This window comes from Neolamprologus brichardi, chromosome 13 (assembly GCF_056152115.1).
Source record: "Neolamprologus brichardi isolate AB-2024 chromosome 13, ASM5615211v1, whole genome shotgun sequence".
Lineage (NCBI taxonomy): Eukaryota > Metazoa > Chordata > Actinopteri > Cichliformes > Cichlidae > Neolamprologus > Neolamprologus brichardi.
In genome coordinates, this window is record NC_142116.1 from 19,188,886 (window position 1) to 19,211,050 (window position 22,165).

The 22,165-nt window shown below is 39.1% G+C and overlaps 1 protein-coding gene across 12 annotated transcripts in view; it reads left to right on the forward strand.

Moving 5' to 3' along the window:
* LOC102793382 (neurexin-1a) overlaps positions 1-22,165 on the forward strand; it is a 250,071-nt gene that overhangs the window by 75,671 nt on the left and 152,235 nt on the right. For 11 of the 12 annotated variants that reach the window (XM_087850269.1, XM_087850271.1, XM_087850277.1 and 8 more), the window contains 4 exons: positions 9,627-9,928; positions 13,168-13,191; positions 14,325-14,486; positions 18,444-18,885. In XM_087850269.1, coding sequence (XP_087706395.1) covers positions 9,627-9,928; positions 13,168-13,191; positions 14,325-14,486; positions 18,444-18,885 — 930 coding nt within the window. The remainder of the gene's footprint in view (positions 1-9,626; positions 9,929-13,167; positions 13,192-14,324; positions 14,487-18,443; positions 18,886-22,165) is intronic. The other variant, XM_087850273.1, reaches the window with a different exon arrangement.

Sequence of the window (22,165 nt, forward strand, 5' to 3'; positions counted from 1 at the left end):
GTTGTTTCACCACGGGGAAGCTCGTGCACATAGTCTATTGGGAAACCTCTGTTGTCTGAACATTAAAACTCGGATCACAAAGCACAATTAAGAAAAAGAAAAAAGAAAAAAAGAAAAGCTTCCCATGAAACCCAACTGCAGGGCACTCTGTTCCCGTTTTCTTGTCCGAGTAATAAAGAGTGGAAGTGATGTGCCGAGAAGATTTGGTTTAGGTTCAGGATACATTTATCTCAAGTGCCCCTCACTGCACCTGAAAAACTGGTCGTGACAGACAGGCCACTTCGCCAGTGTCAGACTATTGAAAGGCATGAATGAACAATCTGATTTCATTGTCCTGACTTTGGAACTGAAAGAACAAAAAAGTATACTGGGTGCTGCTGTAAGACACGATGCTGCTACCACAGAGACATGTAGTTCCTTTAGACACAGGGTCTTTAGAAAAGAATATAAAACAACACAACAGTATACATGATTTGGTAAAACATGGCTTGGTGGAAATATTTTATTTGGTTCCTCCTGAAAGGCTAATGTTACATATTACGTTGAAACATGTGGGATAGCTGGTGTTGTATTTGGATCTCATAGTCATAGTCAAGCTCTTGTTTTTGGCAGCTCGTGAAATCCAAAACTGTTTCCGCCAAGACTGATTAAGTACTTTTACTTTTGTTGAATGTCTAAGTGTACTTGACATACAGTAGGGAAACATATAGAGCAATACACATATGTAGTACATATATAGAGCTAGATTTTTTTTTGTACTACTCATAATAAAGTTTTTACCAAAAACGATTAGAATATCCAAATGGCAGATAACAACAGTGTAATTCCTTCTTTGTGTGATAAATATTCCATCCAAGGACATACTTAAGCTTTGTGTCTTAATACTTAAGTTGATGTGTGTATTGTCTGGGAAATGAGGGATGAGCAGTGAGGATAAGGATAAGAAAGTGTCTTTCCTGATGTGTCTGGGTGTCTGCTCACTATCAAGGATTCATGGAGTGTGTGACAGAGAGTGGATCTCAGTGGTGAGAGCTGGGAAGACAAGAGCCGCTCTGTACAGAAATCATCCTGAGACACACTGGCAATGTAATTAGCACATGAATTATTTCTGTACAATGACATGCTTCAGCGCCTCTTGACTTTGCTCTTGTCTGAGGAATGCCTCCATGTATATGGCCCAAATTAGACATCTGCCAAATGCCGGTCCTTTACAGTCAGACGCTTCTTTTCTTGCTCCAGTAATCAAAAGTGGACAGTAACCTCTGCAGCTCTCTCACAGCATGCACTTTGGGTCTGTGCTGGCAACCTTGACAAGGTTACATCCAAACTGAGCAGCTTGTTAAAGCGCGCACGGCGAAGATTTATAGCTGCTAGCACATTTCAAATATTGCCCATTCAGACAGAAATCTGCTGTCAAATGTTACTACACACCTGTCTGCAGCTCATTGGTTCTCCAGTAAACATTCAGATATTATCATCAGGTATGATAAATTATTGCAGATGGGCTCATTACATTTTTTTAAAGGGGGAAAAATGTTTGTGCTCTTCTGGCCTATAACTAAATATATGTATAGTTAAATGAAGTGCTAACTATACATTAATATCCACATGCTTCTCTTTTAATGAGGATATTGATCCCCCATCTCTCAGAGGCTTACATTATTATCCTCTGGATTTACACTGTAGGAATGGATTGGCCTTTGTAGATTAGTATTCAGCACGTTGCACTCCTCCTTCACTGTAATGCTGTTGTGATTCTGTAATAGGCCGAAAGCAAATGAGAGCCTTGGAGCTAAAGTGTGCTGTTCTGTACGTGTGCTCATACAGTGTTTGTTTGACTGAGTGCATAGATATTCATTTTGCATTTGCCTGTCTCTGAGTCTTTTATTTTATTCTTTTTTCCCCCTCGTTTTTTAAAGTCCTGTTAGATTCTGTTGCCTCATGATGCCTCTTGCCATTTTGAAACCTTAAGAACTAGGAAGCCTTCAACACTTTTAGCCGTCCGTTGCTCTGTGCATTGGATAAAAACAGAGTTCGGTACCATCAAGAGATTTTCTACCTTGTCTCTCACCAGCACCATTAAGTCTTCAAGATGGAGCTTTTTCAGGGGGTGAGATATCTCTTAAGCTCACTCCACATAAATGTTCTTGTTGAGGGAATGCGCCAAAACCTCTAATGTAATGGTTCACTTCCCGACTGTAACTCCCCCCATTTTTTTCTTCTTAGCCTCAGACATATGAGGATCTATTTTGTCATGACTTTCATTGAAAAAAGATACAAAATATGATAAATATCACATTTATCCTTTTTTTTTTTTTTTTTTTGCAAAAATCAATGACATCATGATTCATGGGGACGCAGCTTGTTCTGCATAATTGTTTTTTGTTGTTGTTGTTGTTGCTCTTCTTTGGTTTTCCCAGTGGAATATCTTAAAGGCATCATAAGAGAGGAAATGAGATCTTATTTTGGTCAGTTTTAAATAAGAAGAAATATTTTCTCAGACTTTCTCTGTCTGACTTTCTGCTGAGAGGAAATTGCAGTTTGTGATGTGGGAGTTGCAGGAGTCAGTGTTGTTATTAGAATTTAATCCAGTTTATGTGTCAAAGGTATTGAGGAAAAGATATTCTTTAGTGTTGTCTTTCTGAGGTGTGCGTGCGCCTGTATCACTTCCATTAGCTGGCGGATGTCTGTTTTCATGCCTTGCAGGAATGTGTGCACAGGTGTGTGCATCATCAAAGGTGCGATGCCAGTTGTGGATGAGGCAGCTTTGTGTCCTCATGGGACCAGATACCAGAGGAGGGCAGCGCGTGCACCTGACTGACATGCTGCCAATTAGAGTGAACAGACATTGACTCTGTGTGTGATTTGGCTGACAGACTGTGAAATGGTTGCTTGACTCTCTGCTATTGGGGAAAAATGTAAAAGATTTCACCGACTACTTTCTAGCACTCTGAAAACACGCACATACTATACATCAGCATGAAGTCATATTCCCTTTTCATCTGCATCACATTTCATGCTTTATTAGAGGGCTGAGAAAAATAGTAGCTGTAAAAAAAAAACAAAAACAGGATGAAGTTTTGACCTTCATTTCAGCTTCATGCCAGCAGCTGCAGTGAACACAAATCTGCAAAGAGCATTCTTATAAGCTAATGGCTTTTGCTTTGAGCTCACCTCCTTATATCACTCATCCATTAATCACAATGTACAATTTACTTGTACTTAAGATAGATTCAGGGTGAGGTGAGGCCTTTATAATTGTATTATGCTTGAAGTTTATTGTTTGCAATGGTATATATTTTATAAATGCCACCCAGTATGTTTACCACTAGAATAACTCAGTCCCTGCTTTACACTACACTTGTACAAAAAGAGAAAGAGATCTTGCATGACTCTTTGCTTGCAGAAAATGAGCTACATGTTATATAATAAGTGCCTAATTGACACCTGATTCTGTCCTTAATGACATGAGCGGCAAAGCCAATTATAAGTAAATTTACTATGGGCAAAGTGTTTCTGCGGACTCATGCTAGGGAAGGGGACTCACTCTAAGCCCAGCACGACATCCATCATACTGTGAATCTAAATGACACTATATGTTAAGCTCACACAGTATGGTGTCTGAGGGAACTTAGTGTGTGGATGTGTAAGCTCACACAGATTTGCACATGCTGGCTTTGTCAGTTAAATGTATGATAATATTTAACACAGCTAATTGAGGCTTTTCTCTCTCTTTGATGGCACTCAAAATGATCACCAAGTGAAAAAAAAGCCTTGTAGAAATTTTATTTACATTGCTGACTTAAAAATAAAAATAACAGAAGTCAAAAAATATCCTCAAAGAACTCTTATGGGTTATTTGAGTGATGTCTACCTTGGGAGTGGCGAGCAGTTACATTTTTTTTTTACTTCAGTCTTTTGAACTGTGTGATCATCATGTAATAAAATATATTCTCAAAGAATGTAGCACTTCAGAAACTCTTATATCTGTCATGCGGTAAGAGGCTTAAGCCAGCTTGATGACGCTAACTTCCTAACATTTTAATAGGATGCCAGACACTAACTTCTGTATCATTTTAATAGGCTGCCAATCAAGCAAGGAAATAGCAAGCGAATGAAAACAGAGTCAAATCCAGTGTCAGTCACCGAGCTTTGCCACAGACAATTAAACTACTTTGGTCTCCACATTGCATGGCTTTGGTATCCTTTTTCGATGGCGCAGCTAGACCCTAAAATTCCACAGGTGCTTCTTTGGAAGTGCATCTTTTCTGAACTCGCTCTGAACCTGAAAAGACTGAGCATTACACACCGAGCTCGTTTTACTTCAGCTTGTTACCGAGAGCTGAAAACGAGTATTTATAGTGGTGTGAGGAAGGTGGGTGAAATCTCTGACAGGGAAACAGTGGTGTCGAGTTTCATGCTATAGTCACAGTTAAGGCTGAGGGCTGTCATGAAGAAGATGACACAATTGGAGTTGGGCAACCGTAATTGCTGTGTCTGTTTGAGCAATTTGAAACCTTCTCTACAGGCCCATAAAATTAGTATGAGTCTTGCTTGCTATGTGTCATCTTTCATTTAGTCTCTTTTGACTCTGGAGGACACTCATTATTTGTCATTAATAATGATATCGGCTGTATCGTTTAAAAGCCGTTCGAGTAAAATGTGTTTTCTACTCCCACGTTTCAACTTTTCTGCCATACTTTCACCTTTACTTTTGACAAATTTATTTTGTACACAATCCGGTCAAAAGTGTCAGCGACTAGATTAATTTGCACTTAAAATCAAAGCTTTGCCTATCGTTCATTTCATGAGTAATTTTCCTCATATCCTGCCAAGCCTGTTTCAGACTGTTGTGTCACGATTTGATGTTGACAGGGAATGTGCTCCCCTGGGTGCGAGCTAATTTAAAAAGCAGCCATAGAGTAGCAGTTGCCAGATTATGTGTCAGAGCAAAGTGACTGATGAGGAGCCTCCTGGTCGCTCGGTCACATGCTGGCAATGTTGTACATATGACGTGCTCCAGCTTGTAAGCCCCTCGGTGCTTCATAATAAATGAGTGATTTGGTTCTACATAGTCAACTTCAATTAGGATTGAATGATACTTTAGAGGCAGTTACGCGGCCTTTACTGTTTTTCGCAGTGAAGCATACCTTGATTTTTGTGGTCGTGACATGCAGCGCCAACTCTGCTCACGCCTTTTGTAATTTAATTTGAGTGATGGACACTTGCGTTGCTTCCATCAATATGAGTAGTTAGTTCTGCACCATATATGCACAAATGTGATGTGACCATAGAGAACGAGGTGCCTGAATGGCTGTTAGTTAGCTGCTGTTGATTAAAAGTTGTTTTTTTTGCAGGGACGAGGACAGTTGTACGTTTGAAAGAGATCACAGGATTATGAGAGTGCTGAAGCACAATTATTTTTGTCACAGGTCTTAGATCTCTGACGGATCCAAGAAAAGAAAGCAAAACACGACGTTTAAAATATCCTGCTAATGGAGGTTTTTGCAGTTTCTAAATGTAGTGTAAAATGGGTTTTGGTGAAGGCACCAATATGATGTTGTCTTTAAAGAAAGTGGGATGAATGATGCAGAAAAACACACTGTGACAAGTTTTTACCTTTGTGTCTATTTATGGCCTTTCCCTAGGAGCTTTCTGTTCACTCTTTTTATTTCTTTTTCTGTCCTCTGTTTTCTGAAAAACACTAAAGAAGCTGGCTCTAATTCTTGTTCTCATTCAGTGTTATGACTCAAGGGCATTGATGTGCCAGCAGCTAGGTGTAGTTTGATTGACCGTAGTCTGTAGGTCTACCCAGAGAGACAAATGGGCTATGCCCAAATACCCAGGAGAAACAGCAACAAAATAGCACCTTTCTTCATTATTATTGGGGACACTCTTTGCATAAAACAGTCTAATATCGTGACCTATGTCGTAAGTCATCAGCGTTGGGGTTTCTAATTGAAAAATCAAAGTAATAAACGTGACTCCATTTTTTTATGTGTTATGTTATTCATCTGTTACAATTTTTTTTACATTATATGACTCCACAACATGGCTTGAGATGCATTACCACATAATAACTAGTAAACAATGTAAATCTTAGGCTACATCCCCACACACTGGCCCAAATCTTTATCCAAATGAAGGGCGTGCACACACACACACACACACACACACACACACACACACACACACACACACACACACAAATCTTTTTATTGTATTTTTAGTATAACCACAAAGCTGAAAGCAGTGTTGGTAAAAACCAGCCCAAAGTAGCATTTCACATAAAAATGCTGTGTGTTAGTAGCAGTGGATCATTGTTTCTAGCCTGGACACAGTTTGCACTTTACTGTCACAACCTTGTCCTGTCACACAGTAAAAACTTATGTAATGCTCATATCTTCACTCTTCAAAAGTTTTATATTTAGCTCCAGTTTTTTTCCCGTCCAAACTAACTAAACTTAGCCCAATGTCGTGCAAGTGCAGGATAAAGTTCTTCTATCTGCCCATGGATGAAAGAGCTTATGTAACCCCAATGACATAACTGTGATTAGTAACTTTAGTGTTTTCCAGGTTCCAAGATCTTTAAACACTGCAGCTTTCACTAGCCCAGCAAGGTATTAATCACCACAGCGCCACAAAGCTAATTAGCATATCATTACAGACATACTATGTTGAAGCTTTCCCAGTCAGTATTTCTCAGTGCTTTTTACAGCAAAATAAGACACCTTTAATAAAACTATATTTGACCACAAAGCTTGGTTTACCTATAAATCAGCTGGAAATGGGAAAATGAAATCTTGACTCAAGTGTGTGGATGTTTCTGTCTAGGCTTTTCACATAAATATTGGATATTGCAATATATCATAAAGATATAGCAGCATCAATTATCAGACATGTAAGTTAGCCCAAAAACACACATATGTTTACATCTGATTAACCTAGTTTGGAATGTAAACACCACAGAAGTTGCACATCCCCTGGCCCTGAAGCTCCCTCTGGGCCCGGCCCCCAAACGTTGTAAATTCTAAGCAATGCCTCTGCTATACACACACAATTCATTCTCCATTGGTTAGGGGAATTAACTCTGACTTGAAGGCATGGGGATGTGTGAAGAGAGAAATGAGAATGACCCTAAACTATTGGCTCTATTTGTTATGTGGTCACTGAGCTTGTGAAGCAGGGATGGGTGGATTTAGTGAAGAGGGTAGAGTTCTCTCATTTTCACTGATAGGGAGCGCAGACATAGAGGGAATGACCAAAGAGTGGTGAGATCCAGTCAGCTTCAATTATGGCCCCTTGTAGTTTTCCCAGAGGTGCACTATAGCACGTTTAAGGGGAAATCAATGAGGTGACAAATTGTTGTGGACAGCAACCCCTTTCATTTCTTACATTGTTGCATCCATGACTGGTTGGTACACAAAGCATATGTGTGTGTGTTAATTTGTGTGTCTCTGTTTGTTTGGCAAGCATATATAAATGTGCAGCCCCATTTATGATAATTGAATGCTTTGCTCCATTTGTTTTTTGGTGCTTTATTTTCTGCTAGTAGCTTTAATGGCTTGTTATCTGTCTAAACCTTTTTTAAATGCTTTCTAATAGGTTTTCACATGCATCACCCACTGATGCCCGATGTCACTTTGTTTTCTTTTTGTCTCAGAATGTTAAGGTTTTTCTCAAGGATGTTTTTGCTATGCCAAATCATATAATAAGATATTATAGAAATCAGTCCCTTTGCTGATAGCCCGACGGCTGAGGAGTGCTCTTTTGCTCTTAACAAATCTAGAGCTCTTGGTCATTTGTAAATTTTGATATAAATTTTCATATTAATACCGTACCAATGTGTCATTCTTTAACTGCAGTTAGTAATCTCTATTATTTAGAAGATTTAATAATTTTTGCTGGCACTCTTTGGTCATATTGTTGCTCTTCGGTTTTTGAATTCCATTAGTCTTTGTCAGTAATTGCTCTAACTGTGCAATCGTCTTCCTATCTAAGGTGTGTGAGCAGGTTTTAATAGCTGATGACCAATGTTGGGGTTGTTACTGAGAAAAAGTAATGCATTATTTGTTACATAATACAGTAGATTAAAAAAAATGTTCCATAACTCATTATCTTACTATTGTGTCAGATAATTACCAGTTGACAATATAAACCATTGGCTATAGTTCCACAACAGAAAACCCTATTGTATGAGAACATACATACAAAACTTCATTAGTGTTTGAACACAAAGTTGTATATGCAAAGTAAAGTTGGAAACTAGGCAAAGAGACTTCCGAGCGATCACTACTGTAACACATACACGTGTTATAAAACTGCTCATCACTGACCCCGTTACTGATCAGGCTCTGGCTGCTTGGTTATGGTTGGGAGACAAGTTTTACTTCACTCTGGGTTTTTTGGTAACTTTTTGTTTGTGCATGCTAACTGTGCTGATGCTTGGATCTTGTGATAGCAGCTAAATTCAGTTGCTGCTGTTTCAGATACAATTTGCACTTAATTGCCCATAATTGGGCTCTTTTCCTTTCATCCAATAAAACAAGTAACCAGTGCACAGTAAAAAAAAGGCATGTTTGATATTTTTCTTACCTATCTTCTTATCATTTTCTTACTACAGTATAATGATTGTAGATTATGTATGGATACATGTCTGCCGCTATCTCCTCCTTTTAATGGGTGGGCCAGTCTGAAGAAAACTTTGCACGATCACACATACAAGGATTAATAACATATACATGTTTGTAAGAGAAATTTATCATAAATCACAATTCTTTGAGCTTTTTATATCACATTTAGTTCATCATCCCTCTGGAAATGCAATCTTACATTCTCCGTTAGCATATATTTTACGTGTCATCTTCAACTTACGTTGCCCTTGCCTAATGGTCACCAAAATTTGTGCGTGCTTTGTGAGTTTTTTAGCAAGAATTGGCAAAAAACCACTTTTTCGTAGTGCAGATAATGCAGTTATAATGAACAAAATTTAATTACCAAGCACACTGCTGTAGCACTACTGATGACAACAAAGCATTTTACAGATTTAATTTACATTTTCAGACATTGGTTATTTTTTCTTTTTTTAGTATAGTAGTAATGTTCTAGGATGTTTTCATGCCTTATTGTTACATACAGGAGTGGCTACATGTAGGCACTCCTGTATGTAAGTTATTTCATGTATGTAAGTTATTTCTGATATTGCAGATGTACCAATAAATAGTGTTGTTGTAGACCTCCAATCTTAATCACAGAAAAATATAGTGATATATAACTTGCAACTGTTATCAGGTATGTCAGTTGAATCCTTAATCATCCGCTTGCCTTAATCTAAGTCTAATTATCTCAGAAGGGTATTACAATAGGGACATCTGTACAAGGTAAGAAATAAGTGCCTGGGATTATCTGCCTGCATTCCTTTGGCTATGGTGGATTCTGGTTGGTCATTGGAATGTTAAATAAATATGTCTCTTTTTATACCTTCATTTACAATCTAATTTCAGTGTATTTATTATCAATTCAACATTTTGAGGCTTTTATTTGCATATTTTTTCACACCTTTCCAACAGGCACCCAAGAGGGCATTATATTAATGAAACACATTTCTCTTTCCCTTGTCTCTGCAGGAAAAGAAGAGTTTGTCGCAACCTTCAAAGGATCTGAGTTCTTCTGCTACGACTTGTCCTTGAACCCGATTCAAAGCAGCAGTGATGAAATCACATTGTCATTCAAAACCCTACAGAGGAATGGACTGATGCTGCACACGGGAAAATCAGCTGATTACGTCAACCTGGCTCTGAAAAATGGGGCGGTCTCACTCGTCATTAATTTGGGGTCTGGAGCCTTTGAAGCTCTTGTGGAGCCAGTCAATGGGAAATTTAATGACAATGATTGGCATGATGTCAAAGTAACAAGGAATCTACGTCAGGTAACAGTACAGAGGGTGATATGGAGACTCAGTAAATAAATTAAAACAAATGCACTTAAATCATTACCATCATACAATACATTATTTTTCCCAGACATTGTAATTAAATTGCTAAATTTAATCATGATGGTTTCTGGTGGAGAGTGAAACAAAACCACGAGGGAGCAGCGACATGTCGATATGAATCAGGGCCTGTGTAAAGTTACAGTTTAAATCAACCCTAACATTTAAAAAGAAAAGTTATAATGACATTTTACCTTTGTTGTAGCTATGCAAAGTTTCTAGAGTCATTTACATATCAACATGTGCAAAGTAAGACACAATACTGTTTTTGATGTCAAGGGAAAACAAATTTAACTGAACTCATATTTCAGGGTAGTACGTACAGTATAGTCTGTATTAACAAAATTACAATATTGGAAAAAAAGGGGAGAAAAAACATTTGAGTGCTTATGTTAGTACAGTTGTGATATTGGTCATTATGAATCTGTTGTATTTAAGCATTCAAACGAACTTGCTAGCACACTGTACTTTTTACTAATATAAAAGAAAACCTTTATGTAGAGCATAGGTAAACCTAGAGTTAGACTTTAAAGCAACTAAGTCAAATTTCCAGCACAGGCAAATCCCTCTTACAAGATTTATAGACTTTAATGGGCTTTGCTTTATGGTCTTGGTTCACCTCCGTATACTCCTAAGAAATAGGGGAGTGACTTTACATGAGTTTTAGGAATTTGATTTCTTATAAAAATCCTGTTTGGCCTCTTAACTCCAAAGGGTGGTACAACTCCTGCAGTGTTGCAGGATATCAGCAGAACAAATTCTAGCCTGGTTATGAGATGAGGATATTAATAAGCACAGCGTTTTTGCTTAACAAATATGTAAATAATCCGCCTGGCAAGTGCAGATCATGTTAGCCGGAGTAAATCAGCAGAGGTCTGTTAGTGTTTGTTGTGCTGATTCACAGCAGGCCAGCATACACTAAATTGGGTCAGGATGTAGCTCTCTGCAAGAGGCTGTTCATCCTTGAGGATGATTGGAGGGCCCATCAGTTGGACCCATGACCAGCCTGAAGAGACAGAAGAGTTGTTGAGGCACAACACTGGCAGGCTGTCGGTGGCTTTCACCAGTAACTGAATGCTCAGTTTCAGCTGATGTAAGGATCACCTGTTGGTTAAACTTTCGCTTTCCTTGAGACTGAAGGTTGCTAAAGCGTGGGTTTCAACAATCTACCCTCTGGGTTTATTACATTAGCACATGCAATTTCCTCCAGTTCTCTGGGGCCTGACTAGTTGCAGGTGGCTGAATCAGCAGCATGGCATTTGGGATAGAACCCCAGGTGATAGACCTTTGCTACAGGTGTCTTGTGTGCAAAGAAGTACCCACATACCAACTAGGCAGAAGACCTTTAGCCCTATAGATCATAATTAATCATTTCCAGAGTAAGTGGATTCAGCTTCTGGGTGCATCTCGACTTGTAGGTACAACAGCTGCTGTGACAAGACAGCTGGAACTTTGCTTCCAGTTCATTGGATATTGTTTCGTAAATACACACAGGCTCTGCTAGATGATTTGGAAACATTAATCACTCTCACTGGGCCCTAACCCCAACATTATCTAGGTTTAGGAAAGCAGAAAACTAATAATACCACACTGCGGCATTTGTCTCTGCAAAGGAAACATGTGAATGTGAAATTATTATACAGGTCTTTCAAGCTGAATACCGTAAACCCCTCACCTAATTAATCAAGCTAATTTGCACTGTCAAATTCAACCATAACCCTGGACACATTGCAAACGTTTCAAAACGACTTGTTTCGTTTGCATGAGGTTGCAGGCTTTCGGACCAATGCTTGCCTCAGGGTGATGTTCGTTAAGTGTAACCCATGTGCCTGTAGTTGACACGTAGAGACAGTCCTGCACTATATTGATAACTACCCAAAAACGTGGTTGGTTTTGTGGAGCAACAGTAGCAGACTTAAGTGTTAAAAGTGTTAATGCCAACATACAGATCCCAGCACTGCAGGAAGTTACAGTGAAGTAAGGTTGTGTTCTGGAAGGACTCTTTGAACTGAATGTGTGATGAGAAAATATGTGGATAAATATAAAGATACTTTGTAATGTTCCTACTGTGGGGCTGATTGTACTAGAACATAAAATATTTTTTAGATGAAACAGGTTATTTTTAATTATCTTAACTATATTTTCTTAGAATACAATCTTTAAAATAAAAAAAAGCAGTTGTGCATTATTTTTTGCATAATTCAGTCAGGTTGAGGATTATTTTTGTTATGTACTGATATGTAAAACCTATAAGAGGGAGTACTTTTTCACATGACTGCAGTTTACACCCAAAAATCTCTAGATTTGTTCCTGCTCATTTCGTGGGAAATGTTTATCTTCACCTCAGTACCACAGCTTCTTTTTGCATAATCAGCCAATTGATTATTGACAAACCTAAAGATCTGGCCAGCTTGAACATTCACTGCATTCAAACTGTAAAGAAAACAAAGCATATTGAGTGCATGCTCTGCGGGGGAATCAAAATTGCCATCCTCCATATTCTGTGTCAGGGTCTCCTTTGCTTTGTCTCATTGCAGTAAAGTGATCCTAAAGTTCATCAATAAGACCAAACGGAGGTAAAGTATTGTATGAGCGGTGGGAAGTCTGATACACTGGATTGGTCTCAAGCCTAAAACCAAGTACAAAAGAAGACGAATCCTAATATCAATAGCAACAATAATGATAATAATAATAAAGTTTTAGAAATGGCCTTGGGAATTTTTTTAAGAGGGTCAACTGATGTGCTTTAGGCATTCTTTCGTATGAGCCATGTCTGTCAATCATAACCTTTTGTCGGGACTTGGGTAAGGACGTTTTTTTTCTGCTACTCAACAGTCTAGTCACATACAGAAAATGGTGCAAAAAAAAAAAAAAAACCACCATGAAGGAAATCAGGGAGTTACTGGTTGAGCACTTGCACCTCTTGTGCATTCTTGTTATTTCCTTGGTCTGCTTTTTTCTTGTTAAACTTATTTTGCCCTTTTTTCTCTATGTTACTAACATGCTTTGGAAACAAACTAACATCATTCATGGAATGTTTCATTCCACTACTAACCAGTATGGTTTTTTGCCGTTTGACAATGTACTAACAGTATTGACCATCATATATTATTTGAGTAACAATCGTTATTCTGTTCACAGTTTTTAATTTCCTTTCTCCCCCCTTTTCCACAAAGCACTCAGGCATTGGACACGCTATGGTAAACAAACTACATTGTTCGGTAGATATCATTCTAATTGTTTCTTAGTTTGGGTTTGCCGTGTGTTTCTTTCCTTTCCTTTTTTTTTTTTTTTTTTTTTTACTGTAGACGTCATTTACAAAAAAAAAAAGGAAATTGCGGTTGGTACTCTTCTGCTTACTTTTCGAAACCTTTTTCTTGGTTCATTCATTGGTTTCTCCTCTTTATTTCACTTGTTTCCTGTCCAATTCTGTTTGATCCACCTTTTTAGGAGCATCATTTCGAGCCTTTTGCATCAAGCTGTGGTTAATAATGAGGACCCTCTCCTGTCTGGCTGGCCTGATGCTCTTTGGCTCAGCCAGTTGTATCCCCCATTCACTTTGCATGGCATGCACTTTTGACTACCTGTTGCATATGCCACACTGCCCATTTGTCGACGTGAAAGTGACGGTTGAGCTGTGTTTGTCATTTTGTCTCGGGTGTTTTTCTGATTTCTCTTTGTGGTTTTTACAGTGTCCATCGGCTTGTGCATGCATCTGACACTGTGGCAAGTGTCGAAATACTGATTCTGTATCCCAATCAGGAAAATTGGGAGATTTTTCTTTTTGTGTGCGTGAGAACAAAAAGAAAAGAAATGCATGCATGTCTTCTTTTGTCTCTTACCCTCAGTCATTGTCCTTTAATAAAAGGTATCTGTGCTTTTCATAGCATGTGCTCCCTTTCTAACCTAGTGGCACGTTCTGGTTTCTTTTGTAGAAACGTCTGCTGGACATACTAATATGGAATAATAATAAATAATAACTAACCTAGATAACATTTTACTAACACCATTTTTGTGTCTGCTAAAATACTTTTACGTTGCAGTAGCAGCAATACTAACACTGTAGTATGGGCAGTTGACTAACTCTCTAACTAGAATAGTGTTTCTTTTAAGTCTTGCAGTCGTCCTAACTAATCAAACTGGACAAAATAATAATCAACAAAAACAAGAAAAAAGACAAGCAAACAAACAAACAAACAGACATGAAAATGGGTTTCAGAAAAAAAAAAGAAACATGTAGGGAACTCTGACCTAGATTACAAGAAAAAAGGCAATAACATTATAGTAGGCTGTCTGAGTATAGCGTGTCCTTTCCCTCTGCTTTGTTGTTTAGGTAACAATATCCGTCGACGGGATTCTGACCACCACAGGATATACGCAAGAAGACTACACCATGCTAGGCTCTGATGACTTTTTCTATGTCGGAGGGAGCCCTAGCACAGCCGACCTGCCTGGATCTCCAGTTAGCAACAACTTCATGGGCTGCCTCAGGGAGGTAAACACCACTTCTGTGTGAACTCTGAGGCTGGTGGGTGTGCAGGATATGACTGGCTTCACCTTAGGACTCCAAAACAGACCCTCCCACCCACAAGCTGGCCCTATTTCATCCTTAACACCCTGAGTTTGTTTCTCCTCTTTTCCTCACTCTCACTGACACAAACTTTCTCTGACTCAAAATGTTTTGCCTCTTCTGCCCCCTCAGTGCACATGCGACGCTCTACACACATGCACACACAACTATGCCAGGCGCACCACACACCCACACGTATAGAGGTCTGTCTTGGAGTGGAATTTACCTCGGGCTTCACGTGGCTGTCAGCTGCACTTCAAAGCGGAGCGGTGATCCTGAGATCAGGGAGTGGAATTTTTATGAGGAGCCAGGCACCTGACACGCTTAACACCTCACTATTGTTGGAGAGTGTGCTCTATCAGATTTTATCTTAGCCCAATTGCTTAAAGAATAACATTTTTTCTTTATGCTCGGTATCTGTGGAGGGCTTTCCTAAATGTAACTTAATAGTGCTTGAAAAGCGGGAGCGAAACAAGAAAATAGATAGAGAAATGTACATTAGTTATACGCTCTGGGATGCATTGAATTCAGCACATCCCTGCCTCCACAGTGCAATGGGCCATTTGAATACTTAATACTGTTTCTCACTCACCCCTTTATGTCTGTATGCTTATAGTGTAATTTTACATTTTATTGTAAAACCAAATTTTCCATATTTATTCCAACCAATAAATATGGACTCTGAACCTATAGAGCTGTGAGACTTATGCAAAGTTCAGGCTAATTTATAAAATACTGAAAATGACCAGTTTATTTATCTTTTCATTTCAAACTTTTTCGTCCCTCTCTTTTTTGTAGCTCCTCTTGCTCCTTTGGTATCATTAAAGGCAGACTGCTGTCCTCAGTATCATCTAGAGATAGGTCTGAAACATCTCTCTTTAATGAGTACATACAGGAGCAGGGAATGTTCACAAGCTTATTAAAAGTGTTTTTTAAGGGAACTTTTTTAGTTAAATACATGTCTGCAGGTGCTGCAGATGCTACAACAACAGGGGTGGAATTGGTTCACCCCATTTATGGTCATCCACCCCACTAAATTACTCTCTGTCCTCTTGCCAAGCCTGCCCTCACTGTCCTGAGATCCATGTATTGAACTGCTCAAAAACGTTTAAATATGCTGCAGAGCTGCGATAGCGCCTACAAGACGAGAGACTGAGGGGGTTTTCAGTATTTTATTTGCTCATGGGATCATTTAATATTCCTTATTTAGTTTTACCAGACAAATGCAAATGTCAATATCAAATAAAAAGAGATTAAGCCCGCATGATCTAAAATCCATAGTTAGTTCCATCTACTTGACTTGATTTACTTGATCTACTTGATTTTTTTGTCTGACATTTTTAGTACGTTGACAAGCTCTTTGCATCCTCTCATCCAGGCTGTTGAATTAAACAAAAAGGCCCATCTCAGGTCAGCTTCAGAGTGTGTTGTGATAGAATATGTGTGGTGGTTTAAGAGCATACGCTGTGGGACCTGATTGATAACATGTCTCCAAGTGGCATGTTGCAGCATTTGTGTGCAGATTCCAGTCTGAGTCGCCACGCCTGCCTGTTAGTTCTGATGGCAAAACAAACTGTGGTGCAGTAATAGCTCAGTTGTCACAGCCCTAGTTTGATGACAAATTAGTGCAGCACTACGAGTGCAGCACCAGTTGTAGCTCAGACCAAAGCTCCTTTGATGCTGAAAGGTGCCCTTTGTCTTGACTATAAAAAATTGATTTGGGTTTATTGGATGTATCTGGTGCACCTTTGTCTGCATGAGTCAAGTTCAACGGGCAGAGAGGCTGTAATTTATTCCTTTACTTTTTTGAGGTGATGTTTTTTTCCATTTCTTTTTCTATAATCCCTAAAACACTACATTTTGGTTTAGTGTCACGTTGGGATCACCTGGTCGTCTTCGGATCTTCATCTTAGGATGAAGATCCACGGCAGTGTGACTTTCGAGTGCGAGAATGTGGCCACTGTAGACCTGAGAGGCCTGAGTGAATATACACGTATAGTCTCTCTCTCTCTCTCACCGTATATATTTAAATATACTTTATATATATATATATATATATGTGTGTGTGTGTGTGAAGAAAATATAGTTTCCTGGTTTGATTTTCCTCACCGCATAATAAACTAAGCCTTGGCTTATCTAACTCTGAAGCACTGCTATGAGCTCCATCCACCTGAACAGTTAGACACAGTAGATCTGACTTGGTGATAAACATAATGCTCCATGCAAATACAATCCCATCGGACATGTCCCCATTTTCAGGTGAACGCTTAGCATGACAGCAAATAAAAAACATGGCTAGTGTTTTCCACAGCTGTAACTCATTTGATTTGACCCACTGGAAGCAACAGACATATACAATTACAACTCTTTTGTTATATAAATGTGCGTGCTGTTGCAGTAAAAGAGCTAACTATTACTTGCTAACATTATCCTCCAATTAGCAGTATTAGAGCAGCGTGAAAGAGATCATCAGCTGTGCGCTTGACATCCAGAGGTGGCTGTTAAATAGTAGTTCCCCTTTTATCTCGCTTCCTGATGAACTTTAACATCTTTATGTTTAAAGTCTTTGTTGTCCTCTAAATCTTAGCTTTGTACGAGTATGTCAAGTGTGTCTGGTGAAAAATATAACGGCTCCATTGATGTTTTGATGCAAAAATGTTGACATTCACGGAAATGTTAATTAGTTGGAAATTAGATGAAACTAGACATAGGGATCCTAGCTGCTGCTTACAGCTGCTTAGTAGATACTCTTTCATTGTGGGGATTGGATAATGACGGGGTTAGAGCTGTCTTCATTTATTTTTGGACTGTTGCTAATTACAGTGGAACCCACACAGACATATTCTACACAAACTGTAGACCTTAATCAATATTTTGAGTATTCATGAGAAACCTTCTTAAGTGAATTTAATACGCCTCTTCTTGCATTTTAGTGAATGAGAATAAATCAGGCGATTAAGATGAGCTTCATACACAAATGGAGTTTACTAGTTAGACAAACAACAGTAAATAAAAATGAGCAAATTAGAAAATGTACTGTTGCTGTATCATGTATGATAATGACGCTCATCCATCAGTAAATTTGGTATTTTAATGACATTTAATGGGCTGCTACTCTTTCACTTCTGTACCTTAGCTCTATATCATCTCAAAGGTCACAGTACTAATACATTTGATTTATTTAAGCCTCCTGTTTTATAGTGTCTGAGAACAGTAGCTAAAATTGACATAAATGTTTGGGGGTTTTTTGATTTACAAATTTCCAACAGTATGTACGGGATAATGGATGCTGGAGCTTGCATGAGAAAACACTGCACTAATTTCTTCTTTAGAAAGGCATATCCATCATCTGACCACTCTTATTCTAATCAAATACGCCAACAGGGACTTTAAATCAGCATTTTGCACCACACTTGTAATCAAGTCACTAGTTTAGATTTATCACTCTTCATCTCACATGTCACACCGACTCCCGGGAGATAATGCTGGATAAAATCATTTTCTCCAAACCATTGTCACAGTTGTTTGTCATGTTCAGATTGTCTCTTGACGGTAGAGCTAAAAGCCAAAATGCATCTCTCACCTATTTACACTTCACCCACTATTCACTTGTTGTGAAGGCTTCAAATGGGTGCAGAGAAAGCGGGATGATGTCTGTGACATTTGGTGCCTATACGTATAGGTGCAGTGTGACAAAGATTACCAATAGCTGAGGTATGCGATCCTTGCTTATGACACCGTGTCGTGGGATGAAATATCACATGGACATCATGGTGTTTAATTATGCATATTTACATTCCCCATTATATTTATATTCTGCAAACCGATCTTTGATTTGCAGAATATGACTAAAACCTTTTTTTTTATTGTGTTCCATTTCAGGTTGTATACAAAAACAATGACGTGAGACTTGAGTTGTCCAGGCTGGCCAAGCAGGGTGATCCCAAGATGAAGGTCCACGGCACTGTGGCCTTCAAGTGTGAGAACGTGGCCACTCTAGATCCCATCACTTTTGAGACGCCTGAGTCTTACATCATCCTCAACAAGTGGAATGCTAAAAAGACAGGCTCCATCTCCTTTGACTTCCGCACCACTGAGCCCAACGGCCTTCTCCTTTTCAGCCATGGCAAACTCAAGCAACAACCAAAGGATTCAAAGAGTCCTCAAACTCTTAAAGTGGACTTCTTTGCTATCGAGATGCTGGATGGCCATCTGTACTTGCTGCTGGACATGGGCTCAGGAACCACAAAGACCAAGGCAGTCAACAAGAAGGTCAATGACGGCGAGTGGTACCATGTTGACTTCCAGCGAGATGGAAGATCAGGTAACTTTTTAAAAAATCGTTAGCAACATACAATATTTAGACAAATAGCATGCAAGAAACAATAATAAACAATAAAAGGAACCTGTTGCTGCATCTGTGGCTACTATGAGAGTGCAATACATTTAAATGTAAAAAAAAAAAAAATGCAACATGGCAAAAAATGACCACTTAAACTGAACTGATGTACTTTATATCAACAAAATATATTAGGTTGCGTGACTACAACTTGACTTCCTATCATGTAGGTGAAAAGGGTCTGTGGGATTAACAATAGTGTTTTCACAGCAGTAGTTTACACCTTCCACATGTCCTGACTTGAAGTACTGTAGCAGTGATGCATTTCTCAGCAGTTTATTTCCTTAGTAGCGCAGACAGTGACCATCTCCGATCGAGATTTCTTAAATAATAGTGCCATAAAATCAAAATACAATACTTCAGAAGGCTTGAAATTATACAGAGATATGCCACCACACTCCTTTGTGTTTTCATACACATACAAACAAACACCCACATTACATGCAGTTCAGTAGCCCAGCAATCAAACACAGTTTTAATTTTGTGTGTTGTTGTCCTCCTGGCACCAGAAATGTGCAAAAAGTATGGTGATGAAGTAATCCTCAATATGACTGACTAGTTTAACATAAAGTGCGATCAAGAAGCACTGGCCCATAAAAATCAAAAATACATACTACCTAGCTTAAATTTTCCTCTTCACTTTGTAGAAGTCCCATTACAACCATGAACTGTGGCATCATGTCACTATGTGCCGGTATACTGACATCACAGGAAGATTTCGGTATCATCAGCGCAACCTTTGTTAGCCACCTATGTACTTACTACGTTCGGTTCTTTCCACTTTCTGAAAATAAAAGTTCAAGTTGAGGGATCACTGTTTCAACACACTGGTGCCGATATAACGTGCATCAAAGAGTTTCAGGTACAACAGGACAGAATGAGACTCCTGCAGAGCGATCTAAAAGTAGCAGCAACGCTCAAAATACTTTGGTGGTGAATAAGAAAATTGCCTTGAAGGGGAGATCAGATTTTTATGGGCCAATTCCCAGAACCCTTTGATCACACTGTGTACGGTACAACGCAGAATTCAGAAGAAACTTTAAGAAGGAGCTCTTTAAACGATTTTACTGAAATAAAATTATTTGCATGGGGTCATGGACTTGTTTTCTAAAAAACTGAATTATTCATTATTGTACCAGAGTTGGTTCACCACTGAAACTTGAATATTTCTCCACACACTGCCTGCCCTTCCACTTGTTATAATTATTTTTACACATTTATTATAAAATCCAATTGAATAGTGATAATCCAACTTCAGATAGTGGCTACGTGTCACGATTCCAGACACATATTTGCAACAAAATAACTTTGTCCCCTCTCACAATGTGTCCTCTAAGCCCCGGGTCGCCCTGCACTGGTCCCTGTTGATTTGCTTATCTAAGCAGCAATTTGTTAGTGTGAGCTTAGAGCCAAGCCCTTGCAATGTCATGCTGCAAATTAGATATACCCCTTGACCATGTTTTCCACTCCATCTCAAGAGGTGGAAATTAGATTAACTGTTTCATTACCCCCCTAAGCAAGTCTAGGTTGTAGTTCCAAATTGAGCTAGATACAATGTTAAAATAGTGACAGCTTTCACACATTCAGCTCCATTAGTCAATGACAGGTTTGTAAAATTAGCTCCAATACTCTGTTTGAGGTGACACAATACAGGCATACGCTGTAATAAACATTACTGAGTGTTTTCTATTGAATTCACTGGGAGAAGAAAGCTGTGGGTACCTTCTCAGATGACATAAATCCAAAACATTTAGTTGCGGTGCGCCGCACTATAAACAACATTGTCTTGCTAAATTAAATTTTTTTTCATTATGTGTGTAGTAACCTCTGATCACCCTCCCCCATGCAGTGCACACATGTACACACGAACACGGGCACACGAACCTCGAGCTCTCTCATCGAGCTCTCCACTCACTGTTCTCTCTGTCTACCCTGCCTAAGTTTCCATGGAAACAGGAGGGGGTCTCTCCCAGGACTGAGACAGTTACTGCACAGTGCTGTGCTGAGCTGTGCACTAATGACATTTCAGAATAACTTTTCTTTCTTTTCTCAAGTCCTGCGGATCAACACTTACGTACTGGCCTGTAGAGAGGATGTACAAAGGTCTCGCCAATATGACGACTTCCCTTGTGATACGAATAACAACATGGCGAGGATGCTTTAGATACGTGCACGCTTCAAATTGTGAAGCTTTTTTCCAATTTATTTATTTATTTCTTACATCCAGGTTTCTATGATCTGTACAAAGCACTGCTGCTTATGGTGTGTAATGGTGTGGATACCACTCCTGAAATGTATATATTATAATCTCTATATGTATTAACAATTGTGAATCAAAAATAAATGTGCACAATAAATCTTAATTAAAGCTATAATCAAATAAAACAATCGTTGTCCTCAACTACAACAGAAAGCCTGCAAGAATAAGTAGGTAGGTAGGGAGGTTGTTCCATAGATCAGGAGCTGCCACCAAAGAAGCTCTGTCACCTCTATTTTTGAGCGAGTAACATCGAAGAGCGGTGAGTTTGTAGACCTCAGTGCTCTGGTAGCAGTGTAGGCCTGTAAAAATTCCGTTAAGCATGGTGGCGCCAAACCTTTGAGCCTCTTAAAAGAAAGTAATAACATTTTAAACTGGATCCTGAAATGGACTGGAAGCCAGTGTGGGCAGGCCACTACAGGTGTGATGTGATCACACTGCTTCTTTTTACTGGCATTTAGCCACGAGGTTGCATATTTCAGAACAACTCTCTTGGTTACTGCTCTCTTCAGACCACTCTGGGCTACTATAGAAACAGAGCAGCGCTACATGTTGGGCTCCATGGATGACACTCTCTCTTTGTAATGGGCTCATTCTGAGCCCAGAGTTGTCAGACGATTGCTCGCATAAAATGTTGCAGCATAATCTGTCACTGAGGCTGCTAGTGGTGGCCCGTGGTATTATTTTATGCAGCTCATGAGAGCACACAGGATTCTGTACATTTCATTCATCCACAGTTCATGTCTTACTGTGATATAGCAGTATGGTTCCAGCCATTATACCAGACTGAACATTTCTAACTGTGACAAATAACCGTTGTCAACTGGTAACAACACAAAGCACAGAACATAACTGAATGACACAAAATTAACAAATGAGTGAAAAAGTCATAATAAAGCCCAGTTCTGTGAGCAGACACATTGTAAACACTAACTAGGTGTCTGATGT